Source organism: Carettochelys insculpta, chromosome 6 (genome assembly GCF_033958435.1).
Source record: "Carettochelys insculpta isolate YL-2023 chromosome 6, ASM3395843v1, whole genome shotgun sequence".
Taxonomy (NCBI): domain Eukaryota; kingdom Metazoa; phylum Chordata; order Testudines; family Carettochelyidae; genus Carettochelys; species Carettochelys insculpta.
Genome location: NC_134142.1, coordinates 57,757,841 through 57,774,366, shown reverse-complemented (window position 1 = coordinate 57,774,366; position 16,526 = coordinate 57,757,841). Strand labels below are relative to the sequence as shown.

Here is a 16,526-nt window from a genome sequence, read left to right as displayed (position 1 = left end):
CTTCATTTGAAGTGAGGTAGCGTAGCCTTGGTTGTTGTTTTGGGGGGTGGGGGGGGATGTTTTTTAAATTATGTAAACTGACATAATAGGATTAGATTTGCAAAACTGCACCACATCACTAATTCATGAAGTGGAGTGTCCTGCAAATGGTCAGCAATTGAAGGTTAGGAGGAAATCTAAAGTTTCTATGGAATGAAAAGTTGTTTACTAGCAATATCCTGATACCAGGCCAGATACGGGGTTGGTGGTGGGGTAGGAAGAGAGAAAGCTTAGCATCTCTGGATATTGATTTTAGTGATCACTATCTACATTTCCACACAATGAACCTGTGTGTGTTGTTGCTCCACTTCCTTCACAGGAAGAACTGGAATTATGGTTTGTTGTAAATCTAAGTTAAAACCCTTTTAGAAGTACACTCATCACTTGCTATATGAGCACAAACAGTTCCCAGCTTTCTGCTCGTAGGCGAAAACTCGTAAGAGGGACACTAAATTCTCATTAAAATACAGGTAGAAGTCTGATTTGTTCCAAGTGCTCCTAATTCAGAAGAGTAGCAGCAGGTGGCACTGCTTTTGAAAGGTAAGTGAACTTTGGGTTGAGGGGAGTTTGAGAGTGTTAAAGGCTGGGGGCAGTTTGGGGCCATGAGTGGGAGGGAGGGTTAAAACATAGTGGCGGGTTGGGTCCATGGGTCTGATGGCTGGGGGTTGACACTGCGGCAGGTTGGATCCACGAGGGCAGGGTGTTAAGACTGTAGAGGGTTGGGTCAATGGGTGGGGGTTCAGGCTGGGTCTGTGAGGCTACCAGGGTTTCAGGCTGCAATGGTTTGGGGCCATGGGGCTGGTGGGGGGCTTAAGGCTATGATAGGTTGGGTCTGCAGGGCTGGCGGAGGGTTCAGGCTAAGGTAAGTGGGGGCGCAGGGAGGAGGGTAAGGCTCGTATTAGCAGGGGGAGTTCACTCATCTAGTGAACAAAGGTAAGTATATGTATCCCTCATTTTAGTAAGTACTCATAAGTACTTGTTTAATAAGGGATGAGTGTAACACAATTTTTAAGAGCATTTCAGTGATGAGTCAAAATTAAAAAAAACTTTACCTTCATATATCCCCTGAATTTTGAAGCCATCTAAAGTGTGCATATGGATTTAGAACCCATTTGTGGCTAATGCTCATATATAATTAATTTGAAAGTAATTACTTTTCCAAACTAAATAGTAATAGCTGCTTGCTTGTTTTCAAAATGCAAAATAAAAGAAGCAGAACAATTTGAAATTGTGGCATTTCATTTTCTTAAATTACTAAATTGAGTAATAAGTTTACACTTATACAAGCTACATTTCTGTTATCATCATTCCCTTCTATTAGTATGGTATACTGTCCAAGTGAGTATTTAATTAAGTTACTTCTAGGATGATTCCTTATAACTTTGCTAAATGTTAAGCAATTTTCCCCATGAAACAGGAGACGTTTTAAATACCTACTTCAAGTTCTGCTAAATGACATCTGTTTATTCTTTCTTAGGGTCCTAGGAAACCAATTTTTCTGCAGTTAGGTGTTATGCAAGATTTATTATTTCAGATCATTAATCCATCAACTTCAATATCATATGCACTGCTAATGAACCATACCAGCAGAAGGTGAAACAGAGAAACAATACATTGCTTGTATAGTGCTGTATGTGTGAGTGGGAGGGGTCTCCTTTTTTGACCCTAGAGTCAGCAGAGCACCCATCTTCAAACTGAATAGTTTACTGAGAGGTGAGGGGGAAGAGATAAAGCTCTCATGGGCAGTTCAACAACTACCTAAAAGTACTCTATGATGAGAAACAGAAATGTTGAGTGGTCACATTAAAGATGATTAGTGAATTTCATTCCTTATTCATTCTTATTTGGGAGTAACTAAATGAAATATGTAAATAGAGAAAGGGACTTCTAAACTCTGTGAAAGTTGCAACTTCTTGTATGTCTAGCATTTGTTTAGGAGAGGATACCAGCAACCCTAATTGCAGATATATTCACCCCAAATGTAGACTGGGGAGGCAAGTTCCATCGACATCATAAGACTATAGTTCGATGTTAGCACACACCTTTTATTGCTGTTTGTAGTATCATAGTGCCTAGGAAGTGCAGCTGTAGACCAGAGCCGATCACACTACATGCTGTAAAAACACACCATAGAAAGACAGCCCAGACCCAAAGAGCTTATAGTCTAAGAAAAGTTTGCCTCACTTGGTTTCTGCCCACTAATCTTTCCTCAAGCTGAGTTATAATATTTCTAGTGCAGCCGAGCCAATATGGATATTTTTGCCTCATGGGCCAAACTGAACAATCCAATTAGTTTTGAAATCAAGGCTGCTTTTTTTTTTTTTTTTGCCATTTTTATTTCTTGTTGAAATGAAACAAAAAGTGTTTGAGCCAAACAAACAGTACAAATGTTACAATTCCCACCCCCCGGTTCTACTTGCTACCATTAACCAGCTTCCAACTGCTGTCCTCTTATTAAATCTCTCCATATTGAAAGGTTTTCTTCCTTCACCCCCGCAACCCCACTGTGGAATTTCCTCAAAGAGCTAAATATGCAGCTGTCCAAGATTATCACGGTTGACTGATAGAATTCAGCCTTTGAGCAGTGGCAGTTTTCTACATGCGAGAAGTTAACCTATTTGAACGCTGATATTTCAGTGTTCTTTGAGGCTAGAAAGAGGTGGCTGTGCACAGTTTCAGAGGAATGCTACTCAAGTTCCAATGCCTTGAAAAGAATATTTACTAATGGCAAAAGCAGACTGGTTGCCACACTTCCACAGGATCCATACTATGGCCACAACTTTGGGACAGTGTCTAAGAGGAACCACTTCAGGGTGCCAGGCCCGTGGGAGGGGGGTAAATTAAGTGGATTCACTGCCTCAGACTGGATCTCTAGGCCTTCAGCATTCCCGCTTCACACAGTGAGCTCGTTTTAGGAAATTTAACTGAAACAGACTCCTAATGAAGACTTGTACACCCTTCAGGGATTAATACAGTTCAGCAAGCATTTCCAGGACACTCAAAACTATCAAATTTAGTCAGTAATCAGACCACAGCCTAGGAAACAGAAGGCTAAAGCATTGTCCAGACGAGATGTGGTGAACCATTGTTTCAGGCTTTGTCTCTGCCTGACCTCCTTTTTCAGACTGCAGGGGAGATTCCCCAACCCCTTCCACCATCCAGCTCTTAAACTACCCTCATACCTCTCCTGTCCTTGGATCTTCAGTTGGAGGTTGTTTTTCAGCTTCTGGGGAGATACACAGAAGTCCATATCCCCCTGGGTCATGGGCTGCTCGGGGTCAATTTCTTGGTAATTAGATTTGCCCTTGTCTTCACAGATGCTCTTCTGATAAGGAGATTAAGATCCAGACAGCTGGGCAACATACAGGCCTATGGCTCCAGCCTGCCCTGAAAAAAAAAGTCCTTTTCCACCCCATTAGGTAACAATGCACCAAATAGGGAAAACAGAGGCACACAGAAGATTCATAAAAATATTACAAAAATTTCCATCTTATCAGATTCCATCTGAAGCCTCACTGACAAAAAACTAGAATGTGGATAGTCCATTGTGTCTGACAATGATATCTTGAGCTTGCACAGGCTCATCGGTTGTGGACTCGCATGTGGCTGAGAAGTCCAAGCTTTGAACAGTATGGGTGTTCACAGTGGGGGCAAAGGAAACGTCCCGGCTCCGTTGGTGTGGCTGCTGCTGTTGCTGTTGCTTTCTTCCTCTCACGAGCATCAATGAGGTGTACGTGTCACTGCTCTTCAAAGTTGTCATATGCATGTTGAACGAGAGCACACCAGCCTGTTTGGTCTTTTGCATGCTGCTCTAGCTGATCTGGTTTTAAACCAGCATGAGCAATGTTGGCCTTCACACAGTCTTTATATCTTGTGAGGCCTACCTGGATTCCTTTTGCCCTGGGAGAGTTCACTGTAGAGGAGTTGCTTAGGGATTCTCAATTCCTCCATTCTTATGATGTGCCATGTCCAGCGAAGCTGGGCTTTCACAATAATGGCTTTGATGCTCATGGTTCCTGCTTTGTCCAGGACTTCCAGGTTCGTAACTCTGTCCCGCCCTCAAGTGTGCAGTATTGACCTCAGTCTGCATGTGTGGAAGCGCTCCAGCAGTTTTATATGGTTTCTGTACAAGGTCCAGGTTTCACAGCCATACAGGAGACTGGTCAGGACTACAGCCTTGTACACTTTCAGGTTAGTGGACTGTCAGATATTGTGCTGATTCAACACTCACGCTCTCAGACATCCTAGTGCCCAACTGGCCTGGCAGATTCTGGCATTGGATTTCTTTGTCAAGGGAGCCATCATTGGCTAACTCCTCTACTGTTTTTAACTCTGTTCCTTCAATCAAGATTGAAGCGGGGAGAGCAGCAGATCCCGGAGCAGGTTGAAACAGTACCTCGATCTTTCCTAGGCTAATGGTCAAACCAAAAAGTTGAGTGGCATCAGCAAACTTGCTGACAATGAGCTGGAGATCAGATTCCTTGTGTGCCGTAAGTGCCCAGTCTTCGGCAAAAAGTGCTTCAAGGATGAGCCTCTCAAGCGTCTTGGTTTTAGCATTCAGACGACGAAGGTCAAAAAGTGACCCATCATGTCTATATTTTATGTAGACTCCATGGTCCACGTCCTTAACTGCATAGCTGAGGATGCACATGAAAGAGGTTGAACAACACTGGGGCCAGCACGCACCCTTGCTTCACACCATTGGATATCTCAAATGGATCTGAAGACTCGCTATTTGAATGAACAAAGCCAGTCATGTCATCATGGAACAGGCGTATGAGGTTAATGAATCTTCTCGGGCAGCCATGTTTTGACAGGATAATCCACAGGGCTTCTCTGTTGGTGGTGTCAAATGCCTTTGTCAGGTCTATAAAGACAGCGTACAGATCGAAGTTCTGCTTTCTGCACTTTTCCTGGACCTGATGAACAGCAAAGATCATGTCAGTGGTGCTGCGGCCTGGGTGAAAACACCACACTGTGCCTCTGGTGGGTTCTCCTCTGAGATGGTGGTGATCAGACAGTTGAGGATGACTCGAGCCAAGATCTTCCCAGCAGTACAGAGAAGGGAGATGCACTGGTAATTTCCACAGTCAGCTTTGTTGCCCTTGTTCTTGAAGAGCGAGATGATTGTGGCATCCTTAAAGTCTTTGGGCATGTCTTCTTCCCAGATGCTGATCAGGATGTTGTGAAAGACTTCAAGTGACACTGGTCCTGCCGCTTTGAAAATTTCAATCAGGGATACCATCCATCCCAGGGACTTTGCTAGAGCTGGTCTGGATGATTGCCTTTTGGACCTCACCCATTGTAGGGGGCAGGTCAAGACTGCCTGTTGTGGATTTCTGAGGGATATGGTCTAGGGCCACAGGGTCAACAATGGAGGGTCTGTTGAGAAGGCTGCTGAAGTGCTCTCTACACCTACTGTTGATGCTGTTTTTCTCCCTCAGAAGGGTCATGCCATCTGCAGACAGGAGAGGTGTAGTAGTTGTCTTTGAAGGTCCATATATAGCTTTCATAGCACTAAAGAACACCTTGGAGTTCTTGGTGTCAGCGTAGTATTGGACTTCAGCTTTACTGTCCCACCATTCGTCTTGCATTTTGCGAAGTGCAGTTTGTGCCTGGCTCTGAAGGTGTTTGAAATGATCACCTTTGGAGATTGAGGACTGATCGTTTTTTCATAGCAGAAATGTGTTCTGCTTTTCCTCCAAGATCTTCGTGATGGCCTCGTCATTTTCATCAAACCAGTCTTGGTGAAATCTCTTTTTCAGTCCTAGTGTTGACTTGGCTGACTCTGCCACCAGGGTTTTGAACTGATCCCACTTTTGTGTTGTGTCTCCAGTCAAAGGTCCATGGGACATCAGCACTTCTTCAAAGCAGGCTGCGAATTTCTCATGATGACCATATGGTGCAGCTTCCCAATGCTGAAGTGGGGTCTGACAACCTTGAGCTTCTTGCAGTGCAGTGGTGTGATGTGCAGCATCTGGACTGATCTGACGAGTCTATGATCAGTCCAGCACTCAGCTCCCCGCATGGTCCTGGTGATCTTAACATCTCAAAATGTCCCACCTACAACTGTTGACATAGTCAGTTTCCACTGTTTTGATCTCGGGTGCATCCATGTGGTCTTGTACTTATCAGCTTGCCTGAAGAGAGTGTTGGTAATCGTCAGGTCATTTTCTGCACAGAAGCTCAGCAGAAGGCAGTCATTGGCATTCAATTTACCAACACCATGATGCCCCAGCACCCCTTTCCAGGTCCTACAGTCCTTGCTGACCCTGGTGTTGAAGTCACCCAACAGGAGAAGCTTGTCACGAGGAGGAGTTGCTTTCACAAGATGGTCAAGGTCCTCATGGAAATTTTCTTTTGCTTCATCACTGCTAGTCAGTGTGTGGGGGTAAGCGCTGATGACTCTAACGTGGCAAGAGGTGTTAAGGGGGAAGCGGAGCTTGATCAGATGCTCACTGATGCAAGCTGATAGGTCAGGAAGCTGGTGCAGAAGTGATGTCTTGATGGAGAGTCCCACTCCGTGGATTCTGTCTTCATTTTCTGGCCTGCCTTTCCAGAAGAAAGTGTAACCTCCTTTTGGTTCGCAGCTAGATCCTTCCTCTGCCATTCTGGTCTCACTCAGGGTGGCTATGTCAGTGTTACAATGTGCCAGTTCTCTTGTTTCAAGGCTGTTCTTCTCTCAGGCCTCATAGCATCCTCCCTGTCCAAGAGGGTGCGAGCATTCCATGCTGCAAATATCTTTCTTTTCACTGTTTTTCCAACCACTGTGAGGGTAAAACTGCCAGCTGTGGCACGCTGGCCATTTTGGTTGGGACGAGCAATTTTTGGGACACCTTTTCTAGTCCCCTCCCTCATTTTGTATGGGGTGCCCAGGGAAGGGTAGCACCTCTGGTGTGGGGACTTGTGTCTCTTTGGGGGCACTTCGTGCACCTTTGGTCCCCACCTGGCACCCAGCTCTCACCTGTGGCTCCAAGAATCTGTAGCATGCAGCAGCCACACCCCAATAAACCTCTTCAATAGGTGGGTTAAACCAGGTGAGGGTAGCTGGCAGGTCTGAAACTTGCGGTGAGAGTAGAATGCCTGCTGTGCAATATCAGCACTGGTGAAGTCCATTATTTGTCACAACCATTCCTCTTACCATAAAATGACGTAGTCTTGTTGCAAGGACGCTTTCCCATATCAGTGAATCAGTATGAGTCATCAATTTGTTGGCTGCTGGCCAGCACAGCTGATGCACTGGAAACTTCCTTTTGATGACCAAATTGAAACATTTTATGAATAGGATTTTTTTATAAAAAGATTACATTAAGGGGCCTGCAGAGTTAGCTCAAGGGTGAGGGGGCAGAAACAGGAGCAGTTGGGGCAATAATATTCGGGGAAGAGGGATGCCAGGGAAGTGGAGTAGTTTGATGCAAGAGAAGCAGATACAATGGGTATTGTTTTGGTGGTAGAAACCAGAGGGAGGGGAGACAAGACTAATAAAGGGCAGGGTTGAAGGTACAGCAGTGTAGACTAGTAGAGTATCTTTAAAGTTAGAAAATGCCAGAAATAAAGTCTAACAGTGAATGGAAGACTGAAGTGCAAGTTCTTAATCTGTTTGATATAAATCTAATATCTCTATAGAGCAAAAGCATAGATTTGTATAGATGTTTAAAAAAGGATGCAAAAATTTAGATATGCAAAATAGAGGAGAGATGCAAAAATACTACATGTAAAATTTAGTCCCTTATGCCTAGCCATTTTAAAGGCATTTCATTTTTTTTTTTTTTTGAGTTCAACTTAAAACTTTTCCTAACTTTTTAAATCAAACTATACTATCCACTTACGGTTGGTTAGTTTGCTGCAAATCAATACATTTAGGTGGCAAGAGATGTAAAGCCCATGTTAATTCAGAACGAGCTTGGTAGTACCAGTTGTGTCCCTTTGTATAGCAATATAAAAGGGCTGAAAAGGACCCAACGGAGCTGCAGAAGAATTTCACTTAATTTGTTCTCAGACTCCTCCCCACCCCCAAAAGGCCCATTTTGTTAGGGTGGGGATGCTGAGATTTGCAAAGTGCACTCTTGTAGCACTATGGTGCTTCGATGATGTTGGTCTACTGCATAGACTGTATGTATCTAAACACAGCCTGAGTACTGTCAGCAAAAGATACACAAATGCATTGTGCAATTTGTGTACCTTTTGTTGACAGTTCGGCTGGAAGAGGATTTTCCAACATTTGGCCCATCCACACGGGGCCAAATGTCAGAAAGGCTCTTTGTCGAGACACCCCTTCCTCCTCATGGAACAAGGCGTACATGGATGTTGACAGAATGCTCCCAACCAGCAGATCTCTTCCAATAGATCTGCAGTGATGCATGCTCTGCAGACAAAACTTATGTCAACAGAAGCCTGCATCCTAGACATAGCCTCATTTACCACAAAGGCTGCTCTAACTTACACAAGTTGCTGTTGCAGCTTCTGCAGCTGCCCTTAATTTGGCAAGCAGAAAGGTAGACAAAAGCCCCTTTTATCTCTCTTCTCTCAGGCTGCCACACCTGTGATGTGCTTCCTCAGACCCCTTTGTCTGTAACTTCTTGCACAGATTGTTGCAATCTTCAGTTAGGAGACTGATTATCGTGAAAGACTGCTCCATAGGGTCACTTCTGAAATTCCTTGGTACATCCCTGTTCAGAGATGCCAATCTGGTTAGCCTCTTTGTCATATGCTGAATCAAACCTTATCTGTGTTAAATAATATTTAAAATGGAGACCAGCATGTAGAATTGCACCTAATAATTAGTACAGAATATGAGCCATTAAGCTGCTCTGTGGCAGATGGATTGTTTTAACGTTTCATACTTACACTGTAGGATCATTAGGGACACAGATCTGATAAGAAGACATCTGCTAAGTTTATCCAAAAAGAACTGTCTTTAGGCAACATCAATCAGGAGCAAAGTGTAATGCTACGGTATATCTTTAAAGTTATGTATTTTTCTAAGTAATAACCCTAAATATCATGAGTTAGAGAAGGTGTGAAGTACAGTATATTGATTCTAGATATTAATCTTACAACTGATTCTGAAACTCATGCCCATCTCTCATGAGCTCTCTCTTGACAGAGGGTGGTGCCAGCAGTAAACAGGCTGTGTGGATGCTAACCCCACCCCCTTGTCACCAGTCCCTTACCCCTGAAAAAATTCAGAAACAAGGGACTGGTGACAGAGGGCAGGGGGTTAGCTGACAGAGGCACATCCACATGGCATGTTTACTGCCAGCATCACCCTCTGCCAACAGAGAGATCTCATGTGACTATGCTAATTACTTGTGCAAGTATGCAAATAGGAAGTCATTTGCAATTTCCAGAAATGTGATTAGCATAGCTCTGCTGGCAGCGGAGCTGAAGACCAAGGCCATGTAGCTGTAGCCCAAATGTGCAATGATCTTACCATAAGCTGTACTGTGCACCTTAACGTTTGAGATGCCTGAAAGATCATTAACATGCACAATTATTTCAACTATGTGCAACTGGCTATGCAAATACAAACATCTGAGAAATCAGACTGAAATGTTCTGGCCTAGGTCACTGAGAGAAACCTCTAAAAATTCTCCTATCCATAAGCTCTTATGTAATAGTGACATTCTGGTATATTTTTTCTGCACACTTCTGCAATTACTTCCAGCAGAGAAGCCATAAGGGGAGTTAGAGGACAACAGCCACTTGAGATCAGGAGCAGAATACACAATTTAAAAAAAATATCATTAAGGTCATTGTTCCCTGTTCATAGCTAGAATTTATAACAAGCTTGAGAGAAAAAGTATGTAGGCATTTACACAGCAAGGCAAAGTTACTATCTTTTTTTTTTTTTTTTTTTTGGGGGGGGGGGGGAGTACCTAATTTGTGTTGTGATCCACCTGTGATTCATTTGCATGGGTGATACAAATTATTTGTAATGGGATGAGGTCCACCAAACTGCCAATGTACTTTGCGTATTGACAAGTGGGTGTACAATACATTCTTATTCCATCACCTCCCTTCGCCACCCCCCCCCCCCCCCCCGACACACACCATTCACCTGGGGAATTAGTTTGGCATATTTCACTAACTGTGAGCATAGCTATTTTCATTTTGTGTCCATCATTAGTCTGCTATAAAATTATTACACAGGCATTTTCAATGGAGAAACATAAATGCTATCTGATCCAATTCCTTACCTCCATGTCATTGGTTTGGCAACAGGAGTGAGAAATTTTAGAAAAGAAATATTGTAGGTAAGAGTCACTGTTAACTGCAATCAACAATAAAAATCAATGGTAAGGATAGATTTGAATGCAAATGTCTCTCATCCACCAAGCACATTGATTGATGGTGAGAGGGTTCTTTTAAACCTTTCACTATATAATAATGATAAATTATGCTGTTTCGCATTATTTACACACAATTTCACAGAAACACATGATGCTTTACACACAAGCAAGTAGCTGATAATCTGTTCCCCCTTCCTGTGGTATGTTACAAACAAAGGTGTGGGGGAATGGCTTTGGAGAACAGTGGTAGACTGAGATACGCTTATTATTATGTATCAAATATTTAATCACTTTTTCCTTGCCCTCGTCTCATACACAAACACATGCACACAAAATTACTCAGGGTCCAGGATAAGGGCTGAGGCAGATCTCATTAGCAGAAGACTAATTTAAAGAAGCTATTTCAAATATTATCAGAGGCAACACTATATGAAGCTCAAAGGATACATGACACAGATGAAGGCAGTAGCAATTGTGGTATTGCACAAAGCAAGAGGACAATATCTTCATTTTGAATGTATAGCCCATCTTCAAAAAGTTTAGGAATAGTTGGGGGCAGGGAGGAAATGAAGAATACTGTTAAATTAATAAGTCTAATTATTTATTTATATTATTCATATCACAGTAGTACTTAAAGTTCCCCATCAGCTAGGCACTGAATATATACACATAGAACAAAAAGACTGCAAACGCTTTGGGGCGTAAACAATCGAAGTTCAAAAACACACATATAAGGTGGACACATCTTAGAAATGAATACAGGTATCACTTCATCCATTACTGAAATGCAGTCACTTCTGTGAGGAAAGATTGTAGTTGTAAGACGATACATAGCAAAACTACACAATAGATTGTCTGGAAGTGAAAAATACCACGTTAAGTGAAAACACAGGGGATTCTGCTTTACAAAATCAAAGTGAAATTTTGCTAAGCCAACAGAGTTAAAACAGCTGCTCTTTAAATGCCATATGATATTTAAGGCTCACATGTGATCTGATCTTCTCCTATGTGTCATCCTAAAGTAGATACTTCTAGTGCACTTTGGCCCTTGGGCTCCTCCACACCCAAAAAGATGACTGTAGATCCCTAAAATGATAGTCTTCTGATTGACATGAACACACCATTCATAAAATATTATAGTATGTGTAATATTCAATAGGTGATTCCATGCCTTGATGACAGTTTTGGTCTGGGAAGGATTCCAATAGACCATCCAATTCCACAGAGAGGGAAAAAAAATCATGCTATGAATAGTTTGATAAGAATTGCTATGCTGTGTACATTCAGGAGTATAATGTTCAGGTAATAAAAGGTGTAAATAAGAAGTTTTTATGGCCCTCATCACTGTGAGGGCTGAACACCTCATACAATATCATCCCCTCCCAAGGGGAGGGCTGGAAAGTATCTAATAGCAAGTCTCACTTCCTTCAATGTGAAGTTAGTCATATGCTGTATTTGTGCCCTGCAGAGAGAACTTGGGACTGCAAAAGGAATAATCACAGTCTCCAGAAATGAAGAGCAATTCTCTTCCCATATGATGTCTAGTGCCAAGGAGAAGAAAACATTTCTCCACAGCTTCCCCCACCCCCAACGTCCTCAGCACTTTGTTCTGTCTCAGCTGGAAAGACTCACAACAGAGTCCCCCTGCACAGTGAGAAAGGTGTCACAGCAGCAGATACTGCCATCTCAGGGGTCAGACACAGCCCCACTGGTAAGGGAGAAAGCTCTATCTTCCCACTGTAATTGAGGAGTGACTCTCTGAAGGAAAGTGAAACGATGAAGGGCACTCAAAGATTGTCGTCAGAAGAAAGCACCTCCTTCAAGGCTGAGGTGGTCATCAGGCATATCTTGGGAGAGAGGCACCACTTTCAAATGACAGTGGGGTTGGGTGGGAAGCAGGGAAGACCATTCTCCAGCAAGATTATCTGTTTTTTCCATGAACTTCTAAGACATTGAAGTGCCAATGACACGTCATCACACCTAACAGTTTACATAAGAAGCGGCAGCCACAACCACCCTCCCAGAAGAGATGTGTGGCGATCATCTATTTTGGGTGGTGAGCACCTCTCCTCTGGAATCTTAGCTTTTTAAAGTTGTATTACCAATGCTGGTGAATCTCCGTTCCTGAAACATTTTCAACAATGAATGAGGAGCTATAAGGGCGTAGGAGGAGGGAACACATTTGAACCAGCAGGATAGGATGAAAAAAAGGAGTTACGAAAAAGGACCCTCCCCCAACCCTTAGTAAACGTAGCATGTGAAAGTGCTTGCTTAAAAGTCCAAATTGGTTACTAGGTTTGTATAAAGCCTTAAGGAAGAATGGTGTGAGGGTTGTTTATAGAAATTACATTGGGTGCAGCCTATTTCACTAATTAACACCCCCCAAGCCCGAGAAATCCTTCTTCCTTTTAAATAAACCTCCTTTAAACTGAGAAAATGTCCCAGGACAGCTCTGGATCTCTCACACATCTCTCGGTGTCTCTCCCCACAAAAGAGTATTGCTGCATGTGTTTTGTGTTAGAAGAGGGTTATCAGGGGACATTCTTGCTTGCTTTATTCATCATTTCAGGGCTCTCCCATCTGCAAAGCTTCTGTTAATGTCAGTGAAATCTAACCTACACAGAAGTTTCAGAGGTCAGATATTTGGCATAGAGCATTTAGAAACCCAAGTACAAAGTTGACGGGGACGCTTCCAACACAGACAGATTACAACGGAAATAGGTCTCCCTATACCGAACTGGTACCAGGCAAGCTATTCAGCAGATTTAAGGAAGACCCCAATAAGGTGGCCCAGTGCTATTATAGCTCATCTGCTAGCATTTTGCTTTTACTGACTAAATCAAGCCTCCCACTTTGCAAAGCCAGCACAGAAACAACAGTTCGTTTCTAATGCAATCTAGTAGGAACAGACAAAAGACATAATAAAACAATCAACAGCACGACCCAGAAAAAAAGCAGCTACTTACAGTCCGTAGGAACTGTATTTCATCTTCCCCTCCTTCACCCCCTTCAGCCATGGCTCTTGAGGAGTCAGAGCTGCTAAGACTCCGATTGCCTCCACTGGCAGCTTGCTGTGCTCAGTACAGCTCCTCTTCTCCTATCAGTATTAGCATATAGCTAATCCACAGCCATATAGGGAGCCCAGCTAACTCCACTGCACTGCAGACTGTCAGTCAACCCCCTCACTGCCAGAACCAAACGCGCTGCTTCTCCAGTTCCACAGCAAGCAATTCCTTTTCTTTTTGCTGTCTCTTTGCCCCCTAGAGAAAAAAACCCTATTTTTAAGGTATTGCAGGAAACAGTCTATGCATCAAGAGTTCTCCCTCCCCCTCCACTTCCCTTATCAATGTCTGTCTAGAGCAGCACTAATGGTGAAGTGTTAATAAAAGCAAACCTCGCACTTCCATTTTCAGAGATTAGGGTCTACAGTTTTTGCATATGAACATACCCGGTTCGGCAACTGATTAAACATCAAAGGATGAAAATACAGATCACATCGGTTGAGCTGGTTTTAACGATGGATTTTTCAGCCTGCTTACATTAACTTCTACTTATTGATGCTCCGCATAAGCAGCTGTGAGTCTAATTGGCAAGGCGATTTAAGGGTCTAACACCACTATGTGTAATTGTCAATGCTGTCTCTTTCAATCGGAGTCAGGTTAAGGGCGGTAAAGTTTTCATCTGAAACACTCTGAAGGTGCACTTGAAACGTGATATTTTGGCTCATACAGAATTTCAGTTAAAGAATGATAAGGTACAATTCTGTTAAAATAACTTGAAATGCAAAGTTAGAGAAACAAGTAAAATCTTTAGCATTTATGTATTGCTTTAGACACAGCAAGCTCTCACAGGAGCAGGGTATAACGGGAACACCCCTTTCTCAAAGTTTGGGGTGTTCAGATTAGTAGTACCAAGTCCAAAGTAATCATAAGGCTTCTCTGTCTTTAATTCAAGAAAGTGGAGTGAGCAGCCAGGGGAAAAAGTCCCTGAATAGCAGTCTGTCTCCCCCCCTACCCCCGCATCTGAGAGTGGTCCTCTGACTCTTTACAATTTCAAGGGTATCCAGGAAGAGCAAGATTTTGGGGGAGAAATAGTTACTTTCCCGCTCAATTGAGCAGGCACTTGGCTGACCAGAGGGTAACTAATACCACGTGCTTACTTGTCTAGGCAAGTGCTTCCTCACAGGAGCTACTCAGGTTCACCTGGAGTCTTGATCGGCCCTCCTAGTCCTTACAGAGTTCTGATAATCTGAAAATGGTGACTGAGCCCTTCCAATCCAATATCTCCTTAAAATATTCAGCTGCCAAATACAGCCTCCCCACCCCTTTCTGGAAATCAGTTATTCTGTTCCCACAATACCTGAATGGTTGAGACCCACTCCTCCCCTCATTCCATCTCACTGCACATTGGAGAGATGAGAAAACAGACCTCTCCAGGACTCCCAGAGGGTTTGTGAGGGAAACAAAATATATACCAGAAAAATTCTGCAAAAGGAGCAGGCCTACCATCCATATCCAAAGACATCACAGCAGACCACTCAGCTTGCCTCTGAGAAGACAGCATCAGGTGGGAACCTTGTGTGTGGAGTTCTCTCATCTGTCTTTTTTCACTGACAGTGGGGTTTAGCATACAGTAATGTGTACTTTTGCTATGCCAGAACAAGTCTTCTGGGAGCTTTTATACTAAAACATACTATACAACATGCTACTGCATATGAAAAGAACCTAAACTAGAACCGAGCAAAAACTCTACAAAATATATAAACTGTTCTAATAATTCTAGTTCAGTGGTCATGTGACAGTGTAGTGACAGTTGATAAATCTGTTGAAATAAAGATGGACTACAGCTACAGAAGTAATATCTGATCTATATTTGGGACATGCTGCAAATTTAAAAAGTGTTTGCAATCTTGAATTAAATGTGTTCCATTTGAAAACTATCATCTTTTTCAAAAACAGTATCAAACCTTTTATGCATACAGAGATGGCGAGTCCCAAAGTTTGGTTCCAGATTACTACATTGTGAAATATCTGTTTTGTCAAAGATTGAAGTACAATTCTAGACCCACTGAAATCAATGGGATTTTTGCCACTGACTTCAGCAGGGCAGAAATTCACCCACTATCTTTAAAACTAATGGATACATTCACTTTAAATCCTCTTACTTTGATCTGAAAACTCATAAAGCATTGTGTCAGCTCTTAAAGAACAATATGCTGCCCAATATCAATTCCTATCAGCAGTTTTGTTTATTTTTTTAGACTTTATTTTTCTTTCCTGATGTTCAGTTTTACCAAGTACTCTATGCATTATTTTGGGAAGTATTTTATCGCCACAATAAACAAGTATTTTGGTTAGAACAAGTGCTTTTTTCTTAGAAAAAAGGGTGCTGGAACTCAATTCTGATGATTTCTCCCCACTTCCCTACCTCCAGGCTTAACTTATCACAGCCCCAAACTGCATCCTCTGTCCCTAGGCTTAACCCGTCAAAACTCCATTTTTGCCCTGTCTTGCCCCCAGGCTTAGCCCCTCACAACTCCAAACCACCCTGCCTCCCACCCCCAAGACTAACCCCTTGCAAACCCAAATTTCTCCCCCACAGCTCAGGATTAACTTGCCTTATCCAGGCACTCAGCATGCTGCTGTCCCCTGCTGCTCCTTCATCAGGCCACTGTCTTCTTTTCACCATGGCAGCACAACTACCCCCAGCCCTCTTATTCCCTGCAGGGACAGCTCCCAGCACCCTGACTCACTGAAATGATAGGACTCAATTTAAGTGGTTTAATGGCCAGATCCCTCCTGCCGGTCATTAAACCAATTAAATTGGTCCCACTTTTTCAGCGCAGCAGGCAGGAAGCTGGAGGAGTGAGCGGTGGTAGCAGCAGGAACTGCAAATGGCTCCTTAAGAGCCACATGCAGCTCAGAGCCATCCAGCTGGCTTCCAAAATGGTGGTGCTGTCAGCTCCATGGGCTGGATAAAAAGGCTCCACAGGCCCGATTCACAGGAAAAAAGGTGCTAGAACACCCTTCCAGTGCATTCTGCCGGAAAAAAAAGGCCTGGGTGGAACAATGGTTTTTAAAACTGACAAGTGTATTGTAATACCTCTGTTTGGTAACTGTTTTCCTTAGAATTTTGTTCTGCTTACTATTATGCCTATATGTTTAATGAGAAATATACTCAGCTGCTCTGGTGTAA

General features: G+C 43.0%; 1 protein-coding gene across 1 annotated transcript in view; it reads right to left on the bottom strand.

Moving 5' to 3' along the window:
* RYR3 (ryanodine receptor 3) overlaps nt 1-13,435 on the bottom strand; it is a 572,218-nt gene extending 558,783 nt beyond the window's left edge. The window contains exon 1 of the mRNA XM_074996957.1: nt 13,298-13,435. Within this exon, the coding sequence (XP_074853058.1) occupies nt 13,298-13,348 (51 nt within the window). The 5' untranslated portion in view covers nt 13,349-13,435. The remainder of the gene's footprint in view (nt 1-13,297) is intronic.
* Between the last annotated feature and the right edge of the window lie 3,091 nt (nt 13,436-16,526).